General features: G+C 41.4%; 1 protein-coding gene across 3 annotated transcripts in view; it reads right to left on the minus strand.

Annotated features, from left to right (window-relative positions):
• The window catches only part of LOC129394401 (histone H2A.N), a 50,048-nt gene that overhangs the window by 4,105 nt on the left and 27,051 nt on the right, over window positions 1–18,892 (minus strand). Inside the window, exons 2-3 of one of the 3 annotated variants that reach the window (XR_008621646.2) lie at window positions 18,473–18,590; window positions 17,799–18,343 (exon numbers count right to left, since the gene is read on the minus strand). Coding sequence is in view for 1 of the 3 variants with exons in the window: in XM_055101299.2 (XP_054957274.1) it covers window positions 6,902–7,075 (174 nt within the window). In the remaining 2 variants the exon portion in view is untranslated. Of the gene's footprint in view, window positions 1–6,901; window positions 8,236–17,798; window positions 18,591–18,892 lie in introns of those variants that run through there. The other 2 variants (XR_008621645.2, XM_055101299.2) reach the window with 2 other exon arrangements.

Genomic DNA, 18,892 nt, shown 5'->3' on the forward strand with positions numbered 1-18,892 from the left:
TTTAGTAAGATTACCATAACTCCTAATTTTGTGACTTTAGACGGTCTAGTCTACAGGCAGTAAGGTTTGTTTGGGGAAGGGATTGTTATCATCTTTGTTTCAAAGCTAAACTATAACTTCCTCCCAAAGTTAGTTCAGCCTACACCCCAAAATAAACAAGGACAACTTGGAGGTTAAAACTGAGATCACCGTCTCAGTTATAATTTTACAATGATGGTTCCATAACTTTAAATGATGATTATCACAGTTTTCAGAAATAATCTAGGTAAATGACTTCTAAGTTAAAATGTATTTAAAGGTTATGTATAAAACAAGATAAAAGGAACCCAGAAATAAGAAAGATGTGAAGAAAGTTATAAAAGTAAAGAGGTTTTTTTTTTTTTTTTTTTGGTAAGAAAGCGTAAAGAGAAATGAGAAAGAGTCTTGTACGGTAGATTTAGTCCTAAAGTAAAATAACTGATTGTTTAAGAAAGAGGGATGTTCAGGACAAGCCAGAAAGTCCAAACATGTTATGAACAGTCTGTGTAAGTCACAATAAGAAAATTCATTTTTTAAAAAAGTTTTATATGATCAAGTTGTCAATTAAAGTATAATGATCTTTCTAGAAATTGGGCTTGATGTTAAAAAAACACTTCTACACTAAATAATTGGTTAGAACAATGAAATTTTCTTAAGGGATTGACTTACTCTTAATAAATTACAAGAGATTTTAACTTTTTTTAGCCCAAAGTTCAACTTTCATTGCATCTCGCCATTTTCAGTTTTCTTTCACCTTTTAAAGGGCACAAAATAGTAATGCTCTCCTTCAACTCATTTTCAGCTCATACTTTTAAATACAAGTACTTTTAAAGTACTTGTGACATTGAGTTATAGGACTTTGACTCCTGGGACTAAAAAGGACACCAAGTCCTGCTAAATCTTAAACACTGACAATAATTAAAGCCTCATCTTCAGGCCCAATAGAAGATGTCAATTAAAATAAACTACATTCCTGAAGTCACAGGGCCAGAAATTAAAATTATTCAACTCCTCAAGGCCCAGGGACTATCACAGAAGAGGTGAATATGTGAGATTTTAAGGGCTGATTTTGAGAGATAAAATAAGTTCAGTTTCCCTATAAATTAATAATTAATGTCAAAGACACACTGATACAAGACCAATGCATAAGCCCCTATGTCAGATTAACAAGGTTTTTTTGAAACATTAACTGACTCCTTAATAAAAGTTATAAAAGGTTTATGGAAATTATATCTTATGGTCAAGATTTAAAAAAAAAAATTTTTTTTTGACACAGAGTCTCACTCTATCACCCAGGCTGGAGTGCAGTGGCGTGATAATGGCTCAGTGCAACCTCCGCCTCCTGGTTCAAGCAATTCTCCTGCCTCAGCCTCCCAAGTAACTGAGATTATAGGCACATGCCACCATGCCCAGCTAATTTTTGTATTTTTAGTAGAGACAGGGTTTCACCATGTTGGCCAGGCTGGTCTCAAACTCCTGACCTCAGGTGATCCACCCGCCTCAGTCTCCCAAAGTGCTGGGATTACAGGCTTGAGTCACCACACCCGGCCGAGATTAAAATTTTATAGATTGCTTATAAAATTTTTAAAAACAAGGGCTGGGTGCAGTGGCTCACACCTGTAATCCCAGCACTTTGGGAGGCCAAAGCGGGTGGATCATGATGTCAGGAGATCGAGACCATCCTGGCTAACGTGGTGAAACTCCGTCTCTACTAAAAATACAAAAAATTAGCCAGGTGTGGTGGCGGGCGCCTGTAGTCCCAGCTACTTAGGAGGCTGAGGCAGGAGAATGGCGTGAACCCCAGAGACGGAGCTTGCAGTGAGCCAAGATCACACCACTGCACTCCATCCTGGGCGACAGAGCAAGACTCCATTTCAAAAAAAAAAAAAATTTTAGTTGCCTTCATACTGTTTATTAGGACTTATTGTTTGGAAAATTAAGTGTCCTCTCTCAAAGAATGAAAGTTTTTGCCTTTTTTTGAAATCCTTGAGTTATCACTTTGGTCAAATGAATGACTTGTTTTACAACGACCTGTGTTTTTAACCTTTGATATTTTACAAAATTTCCAAAATCAAATTATAAATTATGTCTTTTTCTGACCTAATTAATCCTTTAAGATATTAGGTTCCCTAAAGTCAAAATTTAATCCTTTAAGATATTGGGTTTCCCAAAAATCCTAGTTTGAATTATTTGATATACAAATTATACAGGAAACAAGTCAAATCTAAAATGATATTTGACTTTATCTGGGCTGTATTTATATAAATATGTTATTGGTATGTGTTCCAAAATTATGGGAAATTCCTATAATTCTGATATGACTTAGTATACATTATCAGTAATTATAATTGTTATGTTAAATTATTGTGTGCCACAGAAGTAACAAATTTCCTTGTCAATTGTATGTCAACTATGACTGACCTAAAACTTTGTCATCCACAGACAATTGTTGTTTGCTTTGGTCCTCTTTAGAAGGTGGCTTTATAAACAACTATAAAGCTCTAACAGATCCTCTTGAATACAAATTTCTGATAACTTTGGAGACTGTGACATCAGAATAGAAGAAAAATGTTTAAGACTCATGGAAAACGGAAATGTTTATAAATATCAAACAGAATTAACTACATGGAGTGACCTAATATAAGACTGAAATAATCTTTTTGACTTTTGACTTAAAACTTTATTGCTGATCCTTTGTTTTGTTTTTTTCATAGTCAAGGAAACTTTTCCTTTGAGCTATTGACAACTTTTAACAATTTAGTATATGCCTATGAACAAACTTTAAAACATATTTGTTTCTCTCTATCTGATTTCTCCAGAATTTACAAACTATTTATGAGTATTCTTAACTTTTGAAAATACAGTTATTTACAAAAGTACAGTAAGAATCTATTTTCATTTATAACAGGACACGACTAGACAAACTGGTTATTTTACCAAGACTTTTGACTGGAATGGTGTGCTTTCCTTTAAAGAATCACACTTGACTTATGGAGCCAATAAAAGCCCCTTAGGAAAACTGGCCTCATACCTTGTTGACACAGTCCCTGTACAGGTCTTCAGCCAGGCTGACTCATGATAAGTAAAGAATGTCACTTTCTGACAGGCCCAGGAGCCCCAAGTTTATCTTGGAACCTCAAGAGGAGAAGAATTCACTCAACTCATAGGTATTTGATGGTACAAATCCATGACTGGGCTTGGCTTTTAAAAACTCTTTTCTAAGTTTCTTTCTATGGAACAAAGTTCCATCAAAGCCAATTTAAAAGCCTATGTTAAAAAATTTTTCTTGCTATACTATATGCAAATAATCAGGCCAAGTATAATAAAACAAATCAGTCCTACCATGATTTGTCTTTAATAAAAATGGTAAACTAGACAGAGAAAAATTATATTTCAAAAACTATGGTACACCTGTTATTAGATTCTAGTCTTGCCTAATGTTGTTCGATTTTTATTATTTTCTACAGTTCAGACCAAATTCTAATTTTTCTTGGCTACAAGTCTTCAAAATAATGTTTTCAATTTTTTCTTCCCCCCCATCTTTCCCAGTTTAGAGTCACTGAAAACTAAGCTGTGCTTTCATAAAGCCCTACGAACTGAAACTAGACAACTTAAACTTCAGAAGAAAATAATAGCAACCTATTTACATACATAAGCCACTTTCATACCTGCCTACTAAAGTATGGACTTCAGGGTAATATGGCCTATACCAATTTTCCAATATTGTTCTTTTGTTTTTGTTTTTCTCCCTTCCTCCCCCTACTTTATCTTCATAGGACATGAGACTTCACAACTTACTAAAAATGAACTTTCCTAGTAACTCAAGACCTACCCATCTAAAAATAAACCATCCTAGCCATGAAACATCAGACAAAACCTGAGAGCAGATTAATTTTCTCCTAAAATGTTTTCTCCAAAAGATTTTAAAAAAGAAAAGGGGGGATGTGAAATGAAAATAAATCTTGGGACCCCCAAAATCGCTAAAGGGAAAAGCCAAACTGAGAACTGCTTAGGACAAACCTGATTCTATTCAAAGTCACTGCTCTACTCACTGAGATATATACATATCTGATTGCCTCATTTGGAGAGGCTAATCAGAAACTCAATAGAATACAACCATTTGTCTCCTATCTACCTATGACCTGGAAGCCCCTCCCCACTTTGAGTTGTCCTGCCTTCGCCTCAAGTTGTCTCACCTTTCCAGACTGAACCAGTATACATCTTAAACATATTGATTGATGTCTCATGTCTCCCTAAAATATATAAAATCACACTGTGCCCCTACCACCCTGGACCCATGTCATCAGAACCTCCTGAGACTGTGTCACGGACACACATCCTCAACCTTGACAAAATAAACTTTCTAAGCTAACTGAGACCTCTCTCAGATTTTTGGGGTCCACAGTACCTATCAGCAGTTTCTTGGGATGAGAAAGAAGAGAGGGACGGGAATTTGGAGCTGGTGAGAAAGATAACCGTTGTTTGGATAACACAGACTAATTCCAGTCACTTCAACTTTTGTGACTTGGTTTTTCCTAACAGAAGTGGAGTTAACGTCCAACACCATCTGAAGATGGAAAACACTTAGTTTAGAATGTGCTTTCCCACTTTATATTTCACATTAAGTAAGCATTTTACTTTAACATTTCTCAATCTTCAGCCTCTCTTTCTTCCTGTTACTTCTTTGTGGTCTTCAGCCAGGCTGGAAAACTTGGTCTTCCTCGGATGTGTCCCTGTGTTTTCCAGCCTCCACCCCACTGTTCATCTGTCACTTCTACCTACCATGCTGACACTCAACAGCACTCTTCAGATCCTATCCATCCTGTAAGGCTCTTCCCCAAGTGCCAGCTCCCTTATCTGTGTTCCACACACACTTACTAAGTTCCTCCTCCCACTGAGGACATTGGCACTCTCTGCCGTCAGGCCCTGTATCACATGTTGCTACATGTCATTAGTGTCCTTGTTTAATGTTAGAGAGACAACCAGAGTAGTAAAAATAAGCTGTTCTGAGAATCATTTACCCAACGCTCTAATCCTAGCTCCACTTGGACATGAGACATATGGAGCAAGTCATATTTTCACACTGCTCTCAGCTTCTTGTTGCTGTGTGTGTGTGTGTGTGTGTGTGTGTAAGACAGAGAGAGAGGGGAGGGAGGGAAGAAGGGGGAGATGGGGGATGAGAGGGAGAGGGAGGAGAGAGGGAGGCTTGAGGTGAGATTCAAAAAGTTTTCCTGGTTCTAATAATTGAGAAATACTTCCTCCTCAACACTCTCCCACCGCAGGATTGTGCGTCCCTTTACAATAAAGTCTGCATCATTTTCATCTGAGTTCCCACAGCAAACAAGGCTTGCACTTAGACCACTTAGACACTCAATACATTTATCCAACCAATATCTTGTTTTATCCTTACAGTGCCCTGAGACAGTGACTCCAGCCACAGACCCAAGCCTTGGGAGGTACAAGGTGGCCTGCCAGGCCCACACAGTTAAGAACAAGCCAAAGAAAGACTAATTAGAGGAGAATGTCCAGGGAATGCACAAAGGACTACTTAATGCAAGTACTCCCATAGAGGGTCCTACCAGCCCTACAGGCTCTAGAGCAGGGGTTCTCCACTGGGGGAAATCTTGCCCTCCAGAGGACATTCAGCAATGCCTGAACATTTTTGGTTGTCACAACTGAGAGGGAGGGTGCAACTGGCATGTAGCAGATAGAGGCGGTAGAGGCTGCTTAACATCCTACAATGCACAGAACCCCACAACAAAGAGTTAACCAGCCCCAACATGTCAACAGGGCTATGGTTGAGAAGCTCTGTTCTATATATCCTCACTACACATCATGCACCTTCTCTCCTCTCCCATCTTTCCTTAATCTCATTTTCCCCTTTGTTTCCCAAGATAAGCAACAGATTCTAGATGATATTACCGGAATATGGGAGCTGTGGTATGACACACGTGAACACTCAAACTTACTTCCTTGTCATGAAGGCGTAAAATTCAGTCAAGATTTCAGAAAATCTCCTTATATCTTTTGAATCTTCCCAGCTTTTGAGGGGGAAGATTTTCCTTATTGTTTTCTACCAATTTTTTATGCCACGGGGTGAAGTTGGGTGGGCAGGAGGAAGGAACCAGGGTGCCTACCCCTCCTAAGTAATATTAGAAATACAGAGCATCATTTGACGAAAACTGATCTATGCCACTCTTCAAAGTTACAGAACAGACTAGGTGGCAAATATCCGCTTTACAAGAAAAGGAGAGGGCGTTTAAGAATCAGTTTAGGCCAGGCGCAGTGGCTCATGTCTATAATTCCAACACTTTGGGAGGCCAACATAGGAGGATTGCTTGAGCCCAGGAGTTCAAGACCAGCCTGGGAAACGTAGTGAGACCCTATCTAAAAAAAAATAAAAACCCACTAAAACAGACAAGCAAATTAGCTAGGCATGGTGGCGTGGGCTTATAGTCTCATCTACTTGGGAGGTTGAGGTGGAAGAATCATTTGAGCCCAGGAGATGGAGGCTGCAGTGAGCTATGATTGCAACAATGCACTCTAGTCTGGGTGACAGAGCAAGACACCATCTCAAAAAAAAGGAAAAAGAATCAGTTTACAGATTTACAGATTGCCTGTCAACAGATACGAGAGCGAGAGAGACATTCATTCAGAGCTCAGGTGTTCAGAGTTGCTGCCAACAGAAAGAAAACGAAGCGAGAGAAGACAGCAGCCATTAGCAGATCAATTTAGAAAAGCTGTTGGCACATAACTTTTCAGGAACACAGTGTGTGAAGGACTCCTGTATCACAGTAAGTTGAAGTCAAGATGATACCCAGGGCCGCTAACATGATACCTCTCTTGGCCATTCTAAGCTTCTACAAAGAGTGCACCAACTCACTTGCTTTAGGATTTTCCCCATGTAACTAAAATAGGCTTCCTTCCTCCTCTTCTTTCTCCACCTCCTCTTCTTCCCAGTGGCTGAGTTGGCCCACTCATACTTCTTTTTGACTGGGAAATAAAGCTCAGTCTTCTTCTTAGGGAATCTTAGGTCATTTAAGCAAATGAAATACATGTTGAAAGCTCAATTTAGGCCCCTAGCTCAGAGCACTGGCTGTAGGTCAGTGTGTGCTCCAAAAAGGTTTTATAGGGAGCGCTGAAGTATGCTTTCCTAATTAAATTAGTGATCACACCTGCAGAAGATGAAGGTGCTCAGAATCCCTAATAGATATTAGGTGTAGGCCGGCACAGTGGCTCACACCTGTAATCCCAGCACTTTGGGAGGCCGAGGTGGGAGGATCACTTGACCCCAGGAGTTTGAGACCAGCCTGGGCAACATGGTGAAACCCTGTCTCTACCAAAAAAAAAAAAAAAAAAAAAATTGTCGGGCATGGTGGTACATGCCTGTGGTCCCAGCTACTTGGGAGGCTGAGGTGGGAGGATCACCTGAGCCCAGGAGATGGAGGCTGCAGTGAGCCGTGATCATGCCACTGCATTCCTGCACTCCATTCTGGGTGACAGAGTAAGACTCTGTTTCAAAAAAAAAAAAAAAAAAAAAAAAGATTAGGTGTAGACTCTAAACGAGAGAGGCTACTTTGATGCAATGGCCATTAATTTACCAGGCAACAGTCATTTCAGAAGTTATTCTTTTATTGTACCTAACTCAAGGTGTTTTTATTACATGATTCTTAGCCACTAAGATTTATATTCAAAAGACTGGGAGTGAAACCTGGAAGATAGATGTTTCTAAAGCAGGCCAGGTGAATCTAATGACCAACCAGATATGGAATTTATTGATCTATGAAAGCTTCCTGAAACAACTACACAAGATTTGGGTTGGAGTGGAGGAGGCATCTATTCACAGACATTGCACTTATGCCTTGTATTTGTATTTGCATCAGGAGAAAAACGCATCCTCTGAAAGGCAAGCACATACCTGGTTATGCAACAGCAATTAGGAACTCGGGTGACAGCATGAACAAGAATGCCAGGAAGTGACTGTATCTACAAGACTCAACTTTGAGAAATTGTAGATAGCCCATGAACTTCCTGCAATTAGTGTATCAGTTCAGCTACAAGGAATTGACCAGCCTGACACGAACGAACAGATAAGAGGACACCAGAGAACCAGGGTGTCAAAGGAGAGAAGAACCAGATCAGAACAGACACTCTTTCCCCTACTGCTGGTTATAAGTTGCTTCAAAGCCTTGGTGCAAGGGACTGGCAGATAATAACAGTGCTGTCAACTTAGGAGCCCTAACTATGTCCCAGATGCCACACTAACATTCTTTATCCCATTTAATTATCAGAGCAATGCTATGAGGTAAGATATTAGCATTACTCCACTTAACAGAGAAGGACACTGAGGTTCAGAGGGCTTAAGTGACTTGCACAGGGTCATATACAGTGTCTGAGTGGCAGAGCCAGCCTTGGAGCCTTTGCTTTCTAACTCGCATTCTCTCTCCTTCCAAAACTGAACACCAGAGCCCCACAATGTTTGTAGTTACACATGTGCTCTACATAATTGCTACATGTATCAATTCATTGCTGGAGAATTTCAAATGTAACTTATTTATAGTGTAGGTTGAATTCTTCTGAATTATTTCTTTGATACTCTGCAAAGTCCTGAATTTAAAACCCTGAAAAAAAAATCTGAATAGTGCCTGAGTTAACAACAACGACAACAAAAACTAAACAGAATACCTCTGTGTACTGGAAAGGAACAAGTATGAAAGGAAAAGGTAGTTGCTTGTTGCCTGGTTGTCAAAACCATGCCCCCACCCCACCCCCAACTCTTACTCTCAAGTCACCAGTCTCATCTTTAAACTCTCTATTTTAAAATGCCATATATGGCTGGGTGTGGTGGCTCACGCCTGTAATCCCAACACTTTGGGAGGCCAAGGCGGGCGGATCACTTGAGGTCAGGAGTTCAATATCAGCCTGGCCAACATGGTGAAACCCCGTCTCTACTAAAAATACAAAAATTAGTCGGGTGTGGTGGTGGGCACCTGTAATCCCAGCTACTCGGGAGGCTGAGGCAGGAGAATCGCTTGAACCTGGGAGGTGGAGGTTGCAGTGAGCCGGGATTACACCACTGCAGTCCAGCCTGGGCAACAGAGTAAGACTCTGTCTCAAAACAAAATAAATAAAATAAAATAAAATAAAATGCCATTTATACACAGAGCATGTATGATAGAGTGAATCAGAAGGTTTTTTGTTTTGTTTTGTTTTTGTTGTTTTTTGTTTGTTTTTGTTGTTTTTTTCTCATTATTTTAAACAAATTCAAGTCACACTTTAACACAGAGTGAATCAGAAGTTTTAATGCAAATAACATATACAAATTGGCAGGTAACAATCAAGGCTCCATTGGATGGCACTCGTCACATGGAATGGGGAAATGGGAAGAGTTGTGCCAGGAGGGACGTAAACCAGGGCTTTATGTCAGGAGGAGGCTGGAGAGCATTCGGGGAATGGGAAGAAGAAATGTGATGTTGCAGTGAGGGTGTAGCACAGAGGGAATTCACTCATTCAAATATATTCAGGAAGGGCCAGGTGCAGTGGCTTATGCCTCTAATCCCAGCATTTTGGGAGGCCAAGGCAGGAGGATTGGTTGAGCCCAACAGTTTGAGACCAGCCTGAGCAACATAGGAGACCCTGTCTCTATGAGACCAGCCTGAGCAACATAGGAGACCCTGTCTCTACAAAAAAATTTAAAAAAATAAATAAATAAGCCAAGCATGGTGGCACGTGCCTGTAGTCCTATATAGTCCTAGCTACTCAGGAGGCTAAGGTAGCAGAGTTGTTTGAGCCCAGGAGTCTGAGGCTGCAGTGAGCTGTGATCGCACCACTGCACTCCAGTTTGACAGAGCTAGACTCTGTCTCTTATTTTAAACACACGCACACACACGCAGAGGAAGTTTTGATCCCTTACTAAGTGCAAGGCCCAGGGCTATACATGTAAATGGTAATAAATCAACAGGAATCATAAAACTCACATAGAGGAAAATCACAGCATGACCAGAAGCTCACAGGCATCAATTAGAAATCTCAGTCTGCTAAAAAGGACATGCTACAACTTATCTGCTTCTAATAATTCCCTATTCTGAAGATAACAGAAGCAATTGCACTAATAGCAATGCTAGCTTGTATTTACTGAGTGCTTACTGCCCGCCTTAAATTACATGAAGCACTTTATAGATGTCACCTCACTTTACACTTCGAGGTGGGTTTTTCTCATCTTTATTAAAGGTGAGGAAACTGAGGCTTACGCAGATGAGCTAATTTGTTCAAGGTCATACAGACCTAGGACTTGAACTCCAGTGTATGACACCAAAATTCCCCTCAACATTTCTCCAAGTTTGGTTGGCCCCCTGCCCACCTGCAGCAGAATCTCCTGGGCTGCTTATTAAAATTCAGATCTCTAAGTCTCTCGTGCAGGTACCCAAAGTTTGGGTACCACTGTGCCACCACTGCCTCCTGAGTATGGGGAGGATGCTACTGTGAACAGAATCCTATTCAGTTCAGGAGAGCTAATTAGAGACTTGGAAAGGACGAGAACACTAAGAGAAAGTGACACTGTGAGGAGATAAGCAAAGTCACACTGAGACATTGAGACGCTGGACCTCAAAAAGATCGGTGAAATAAGAGTTGGAATTTTATGGACAGAAACTCTAAAGACAGGTCAACTTGAGAAAAGTAGGAGGCTCCTTTCTACCTGGCCCTGACCTTGGCCTCCCAGCTTGATTACAATTCACTTCAAGCTGGTCCTACCTTGGTGGCATATAAGCTCCAAAGGACAAATCGAGCTCATAAATAGGGATAATGAGGAACAAGAAGATGGGACAGTTGGGAGCTGGTTGGCATACAGGGCATGCAGCGAGTCTGGGCAGTGGTTCAGGACTAAGAGTGAGTGAGATATTTGTTTGTTTGTTTTGTTTTGAGATGGAGTCTCGCTCTGTCGCCCAGGCTGGAGTGCAGTGGTGCAATCTCGGCTCACTGCAACCTCGGCCTCCCGGGTTCAAGTGATTCTCCTGCCTCAGCCTCCTGAGTAGCTGGGATTACAGGCATGCACCAGCATGCCCAGCTAATTTTTGTATTTTTAGCAAAGATGGGGTCTCACCATGTTGGTCAGGCAGGTCTCGAACTCCTGACCTCGTGATCCATCCACCTCGGCCTCCCAAAGTGCTGGGATTACAGATGAATGAGCTGTTTTTATGTAGATATACCTTCTGGGCATGAGGGAGGCCTAATGAGGCAAATGTCCCAGGTAGGTGCAGACATTGTGGCATATTACAGAGGGGATTCAGGCATTGGATGAGATATTGGGTTACATGACCTCTGGGATCTCCTAGATTGAAACTTTTCCCCTGTATAATTTCTTCAGGGTTCAGGTTGTCAGACTTGGATATAAGCATGGCTCACATTATTTATACCTCTAGATATTCTGAAGAATTAATCCAGTTGGTTGGAAAAAGTCAGAGGGTCATGCTGTGCATTTTATTTCAGGATCTTAACCCTAGGAGATGGATACTGCTGCAGCTTACCAGTTGAGAAACTGAGAAACTCTGGGTAAAAGGCAGGAGGAAAGCAGTTTGGGGGAGCAGATTATCAATCACCCTAAATATGATGTTGCACTCTTCCTGGAATGTCAATTCTGCAGATACTGACCCAATATGAATGCTAGATGAAACTAGTACTAACTAGTACTAGGTATTAGATATTGTAGTAGTAGATGTATCTAGTACTAGTTATTATTATCGTATCTTGTACTAGTTACTAGATATTGTTGGGTTTGAAAGAAGACCATTCCAATTCATTTCTTCCCTCCACCTGACAAAGTAGCAAAGTACTTGGAATTGGAACGGTTTTCTTCCAATCCCGACAATATCTCCTCTTTAACCTCTACTCTAAACTTTTAGGAGAAAAAGGGGACAGAGAAAATGAAGACATCATCCCAATATTTACAAATGGGAAAGGAACAGAAGTTCTGGGGGTACCCAGAGAAGATCTAGGGTGTTGCTCTCCCTCACTTCTACTTACCTTACCTCCTGAATTTCATCTCACGAAGTGCAATTTCTCTCTTTTTAAATTTTTTTAAATTTTTAAATTTTTTGTTGTTGTTGTTGAGACAGAATCTCACTCTGTCACCCAGGGTGGAGTGCAGTGGCCCGATCTTGGCCCACCTGGGAACCTTGGCCTCCTGGGTTCAAGCAATTCTCCTGCCTCAGCCTCCCGGCGCAATCTCTTAATTGAATGTCCATGCTGGATAGTGGAAACTACCCATTACATGACCCAAACCACATATTTTGAGTTCTGGTCTCAGCTCTACCACTGCCTCACTTTGATCTAGTTAGTCAGCCACTATTCCTGGGATTCGGTTTGTCCGTCTGTAAAGGAGGATGTTTGATATGACCAAACATATCCTCCTTTACAGATATCATCATACTTAAACATGATGTTCAAGTAACAACATTCTATTCCTTAGAATCTTGCTACCTAAAGTGTGGTCTCAGAACCAGCAGCATCAGCATCACTTGGGAGCTTATTAGAAGAGCAGAATTTCAGGACCCAGACCTACTAAATCAAATTCTGCATTTTGACAAGATCTCTAAGTGATTTTTCTTTTTCTTTTTCTTTTTCTTTTTTTTTGAGACGGACTCTTGTTCTGTCACCAGGCTGGAATGGAATGGCACGATCTCGGCTCACTGCAACCTCCGCCTCCCGGGTTCAAGTGATTCTCCCGCCTCAGCCTCCCGAGTAGCTGGGACTACAGGCACCCACCACCACGCCCAGCTAATTTTTGTATTTTTAGTAGAGACGGAGTTTCACCACATTGGCTAGGATGGTCTCGATCTCTTGACCTCATGATCCGCCCGCCTTGGCCTCCCAAAGTGCTGGGATTACAGGCGTGAGCCACGGCGCCTGGCCCCCTAAGTGATTCTTCTGCACTTTAAAGCTTGAGACATCCTGCCCTAAGACACCATCAATCCATGAATAGATTGTGATATGTCTTTTTGTTTTCCCTCTCATGGGTTCCTATCACACTCCCAAACTTTCTAGCTCTAGGACTGCTTTCAATGGCAGAATAGCTTGAGATTTAGTGATTATTTGGTTTGGGGCTTAAGGAAAGGCCATATGGCCCTTAAAATGGAACAATACATCTACACACATCCATTTACTAATTAACTTGCTAATTAATTCACCTACTACACTCAAGAAATACCTGTTGGGTACCAGGCACAGTTTGAGGGGTTGTAGATATAAGGATGAGTTGGGCACAGCCCCTGTCCTAGAGAGTTTAGGGATATGCCTGAACAGCCAACTCCAACCCAGAGTGATAAACACTTCTGTAATTCCTAAAGAAGATGCATTCCCTTTGAATGTTTATAGTCAGAAACTACGTCATGGCAAGCAGGAATAATTCTGGAGGCAGTTCCAGGTTGTCCGCCTCCACCCTCTGATTCTATCTTTCCTGTGGCCTTACATCTGTGGCTTGTCTGCCCACACAGGGGGATGAGTTATTGGGACAGTCCCTGTCTGGTGACTCACAGGATACTGACAGTGATGGCTTGCTATAATTCTTCTCCATTCCAAAATAATCAGGAATTGTGGTGTGATCTTTCCCTTAGCTCAGGAGTCCTTAACTTGGGGCCCGTAGAAGAGAGGTTACTTCCAGGGGTGGAGGTGAATTGGTGGCCCGTGGGCAAACTGTTCTGTGTATGTGCTTAATATATTTGTCTCAAGAGAAAAAGTCCACAAGTGTTTTTGTTTTGTTTTGAGACAGAGTCTCGCTCTGTTGCCCAGGCTGCAGTGCAGTGGCACGATTTCAGCTCACTGCAACCTCCGCCTCCCGGGTTCAAGCAATTCTCCTGCCTCAGCCTCCTGAGTAACTGGGACTACAGGTGCGTGCCACCATGCCCAGCTAAGTTTTGTATTTTTAGTAGAAACGGGGTTTCACTATGTTGGCCAGGCTGCTCTTGAACTCCTGACCTCATGATCCATCCGCCTCAGCCTCCCAAAGTGCTGGGATTACAGGCATGCGCCACTGTGCCCAGCCGGAAGTCCACACGTTTTTATTAAAGGATGATGAAACTTAAAATTGAGAAGTAGTGCCTTGCTACTCTCCTCTTGCTGCCGACACCCTTGTAGTACCAGCTCCTTCCTTCTCTTCCTCCTCTATCTCCTCCCCTCTTCAGCTGACATCTCCCAACACCCTCTGTGCTTAGCCTGATTAGTTAAAAGGAGCTCTGTCTGTGGTATCACAGTCACTCCAGTCCCCAACTCAACACCATCACAGTTAAGCACAGCTGGACCACAGGAACAATGGAGAAAAGAAGTGTCTAGAACTCAAAGCCAAGTCGTTAGCAATTGGCTTGCTAGTCTTCTGTCTTTAAGAGTTAGAGGTGAGAAGATGAACTTTAAAAATCACTTTTTGGACTTTCAGGATGGTTCAGGGTAGTGATCCCTGCCATGAAAACTCCCTTTCCTTTGTCCTGTGAGATGTCTAGAGTGTCAGGTTGGGGGTTAGGGGAGAGAGGGGACTCTACAGGTGGGTAAAAGTCATTAATGACATCAGAGAGGTAACTGTCAGGTCTCTTTATACTTAAAGAATTTTTTGGCTTCAGAAGCCATGAAAAGTACATATGCTATTTCTGATGTATCATTCTTAGTTCAAATCCAGGCTCCTGCAGTAAAAAGGAGGAGGTATGTTTTGGATATTTTCTAAGGCAGAGTTCCAAATCATTTCTATACGGCTGTAAGTACGTAATGAAGTTATTTTGCAACATATGTTTGCCTTTCTACTTCTGCTCTGTGATAATTTGGGATTATAAAATAAATTTATAAAATGCCCTTTGAATATGCTGTGTGACTATTGTTGTTGTTGTTTTTTTCCTAGCCGTCTTATTTCTGTCTTGCCAGACTCATGCTGAAAGAGTTGTCTTCCTTGGATGCAAAGCCTCTGGTAAAGGGAGGGAGGGCAGGGCAGCCCAGAAACATTCTGGGAAAGTTGAATGGGAATAAACATTTGTGGTGGAAAATTCAGGGTTGATTTTCGTGGATCATCAAGAGTAGACCCTCTGCAGTGGCTGGTAACTACAGAAGGGTTTTTGGAACAGCAGCTTTTGTTCAGTGTGAACACACAGTGTGCAGGCCTGGCCCCAGGGGAGAAATAAACACAGCCCTGAGATCTGCTTCCGGGGCAGGAGATGAGACTGAGGTTAATGTTGTACAATGACTAATTTGCAATGCAGAAAACTACCAAGGGGGGTGGATTTACAGTCTCACATTTTATGACCCATAGGTTCACAGACTATTACATATTCATTTATCAAGCAACAGTTTATTAAGCACTTCATCTCTTAGCACTATGCTAGGAGGTGCCAGAATTACATTTACATCAAAAACCAGAAAAGACAGCTTCCAGCCCTCATGGCCCTTACAAACGAGTGAGAGAGATAGACAGTAGGCTCAAGGGCATTTAGTACTGTAATGGGGGCAGCACTTCCAGGATGCTACAGGAGGCACAGAGGAGGAACAGCCAATTCTGATTTAGGAGATTACGGAAGCCTTCTTGGAGGAAGTGATGTTGAGACTGAGAGCGGAGGGATGAGCGGAAGTTAGCTAGGTCATAGGAGTGAGGGGTGGGGTGGCGGGGAGAACTTCAGGCAGAGAACAGGATGCACCTTCTCAGGGGCATATAGGTATATTTGACATCTAATTATTTTTGTTTTTAGAATCACCTGTTCAGTGTTTATAATCTCCTAGCACATCTATGCCAAATAGAGCTAAGAGGTACCCTGGACCAGGGTTTTCAAAAATATCTGCTGGTTCTTCAGTTCTGGAAGGTTTGCAAAATTCTGATGTGACTTTGATTTCTAAGTGTTATTTAATATTTTTAAATTAAAAATTTTTATTTAGCACAGTTTTAGATTGCTATTTAATTTTTAAGTTTAAATTTCAGGCTGAGTGTGGTGGCTCACACCTGTAATCCCAGCACTTTGGGAGGCTGAGGTGGGCAGATCACGAGGTCAGGAGCTTGAGACCAGCCTGACCAACATGGTGAAACCCCGTTTCTACTAAAAACACAAAAATTAGCTGGGCATGGTGGCATGCACCTGTAGTCCCAGCTACTCAGGAGGCTGAGGCAGGAGACTCGCTTGAACCCGGGAGGCGGAGGTTGCAGTGAGCCGAGATCGTGTCACTGCACTTCAGCCTGGGCGACAGAGCAAGACTCCGTCTCAAAATAAATGAATAAATTTCAAACTAATTGCAAAGTTACAGAAAAGTTGTGAGGATAGTACAAAAGAAAATTCCCTCAAAAGTCCCATATATTTTTAATGACTTTACCACTTGTTAGTATTTTGCATCATTTGCTTTAATCATTTATATGTCTACCAATATATATCCAAACCCTCCTTCCACCTCCTCATCTCCTTATTATTATTTTTATTATTCTTGCCAAACAGTTCGAGACATCATTTTACTCCTAAATACTTTAGCAGATACCTGCTAGAAACAAGGACATTATCTTGCAGAATCCCAGTAAAATGATCAAGTTCAGAAAAACTAGCATTGATACTATCCTACTATCTAACATAGCATCTATATTTGAATTTCACCAATTATCCCAATAATGTCCTTTACATTTTTCTGGTTGGAGATCCAGTCCAGAATCACCCATTGCCTTTAATAGTGATGTGCCTCAGCCTCTTTGTCTTTCACACCATTGATATTTTTGAAGAATACAGGTCAATTGTTTTGTAGGATGCCCCTTAATGTGAGTTTGTTTGATGCTTCTTCATGATTAGATTCCATTTACGTATTTTTAGCAGGTAAATGATATGTGTCTTTTTCAGGAGACCATATCAGGAGGCTCATGGTGTCTGTGTGTCTCATGATTGGGGATATAAACTTTTATTTATTTTTTGTATATTTTAAACTGTAACAAAAACATGCATCTCCAAATGTGTTTCTATTCAAATTTTATCACAAAGAACATTCATAATGAGCTAATCTGCTCTAGGTTACCTTGACTGAACGCAGACCAGAGTATTCAGTCTCTCCTGCCGGCTGTGCATATACCTGAACTTTGCTCAAGTGTGTCATTGATTAATAATGTTGTAACTGCACATTGGCCTAGAAATGCTGAATGTAAAGTTGTATGGGTAACAAATTACTGCTTAGTTATACAAACAAGAATTTGCTTGACACGGTACAATGAAAACAACATACAAAAGTAAACTGGAATCCTGAGGCTAATAGTGAGCCCCATTGAGCAGATTTGGGTTCATCATGAGAGCATCAATGCCTAATTTTATACTAATTTGGACTTATACAAGAAATTAATAAAATACCCTTTGCATATGTTGTATATGTGTTTTATATGTTGGGTTCCTATATAAGATGTTGATTAAAATGAGGATCTCTTACTTTGGCCATTTGGAAACCACATTGTATCCCACCATAACTCCTAACCACTGTACAATTTCTGCAACTCTCTCATCATCTGCAAGCCGTGATGTTTCTTTTCCTGGTACCTGGGATTTTGCCCTAATTTTTAACACCTACAGAGCTCAGGGAACACACATATATAATTTACCAAAAGGTTTTGGGGTGTGGTCCCTGGATGCTCCAAAGTGCACACAGTTTGAGATTTCTTTCTTTCCTTCTTGAAGTTCAGTTCTGCTTATGTTAAAACATGCCAATACAAACATTAGGAATACAACCATACCCTGTGCAATAACCTACTTGGCCACTGACCAACACCTCCACAAATGACCCAACCATAGGACACCTACCTTATTCCAGAGCTTTTATTCCACAAATGAGGACACTGATATCGAGACAGGTGGATCTCCTCCTTCTGAAGGACAGCTGCTAACGGTAGTCAGATGCAACCCAGCTCTGCTGGTGCCAGGGATTGGGGTGGTTTTCTGATGGCAGAGGCAGTCCCTCAGGAGGTGACAAAGCTACTTTCCTTTCTCTTAGCAAGTGTGGGTGGCTGGCAGCTGAAGCAGGCCTTGGGCAAGGTCCTTCAGTCTGGTTTACTCATCTCAAACTCAGCCAGAGTTGAAGCCCAGCCAGGTCCTTGGAGGCCTCTAGATTTCCTCATAGATTTTGTAATAGAAGATGTCCTAACAGAAACACAGGACTGAATAAATGTAGATACATTAGAAAGTCATTTATTTAAAAAAAATAGCTGGGCATGGTGTCATACACCTGTAGTCCCAGCTGCTCAGGAGGCTGAGGCTGGAGGATTGCTTGAGCCCAGGAGTTTGAGGTTGCAGTGAGCTGTGATTGCACCACTGCACTCCAGCCTGGGTGACAGAGGGAGAATTTGTCTCTAGAAAAAGAAAAAAAAAAAAAAAAGAAAGAAAGTCATTTGTAGTATATTTTCTTTGGGAAAATACATTGAGTTCAAAAAGAATTTTCCAAGCTCAACCAATGTATCAATAAATTGGAGACTACTTACAACTCACTTCATTCCACTGAACCAGTATGGATTTCATATTTATATATGCGAAGTAGTACAATAGTTATTTGGTGGATGCAAAAAGAATGGTCCCATGCTCAAGACATCCGCAATAATCCTGGAGAGATGATACAAAGATATATTTAAAACTTAATAATCATATAAGGTAATGTCTGATGACATGCTCGGATGAGTGGAAGAGAAAATGGGCCACTGAAGAATGGAGGTAGTCAGACATGGTTGAACGCTGCGGCTCCTAAGTCAAATGACCTGCGTGAAACCGCAGCTGCTCCACTTCCTAGTCGTATGGCAAGTTTCTTAAAAGTTCTCTAAGGCGCTGAGAACAGCTCTGGGCATTTTTGGTGCCCCCAAAATGTTAGCCATTATTATTACCTCTCAGTCTGTGCTTGAACCACCACT

Source organism: Pan paniscus, chromosome 19 (assembly GCF_029289425.2).
Source record: "Pan paniscus chromosome 19, NHGRI_mPanPan1-v2.0_pri, whole genome shotgun sequence".
Taxonomy (NCBI): domain Eukaryota; kingdom Metazoa; phylum Chordata; class Mammalia; order Primates; family Hominidae; genus Pan; species Pan paniscus.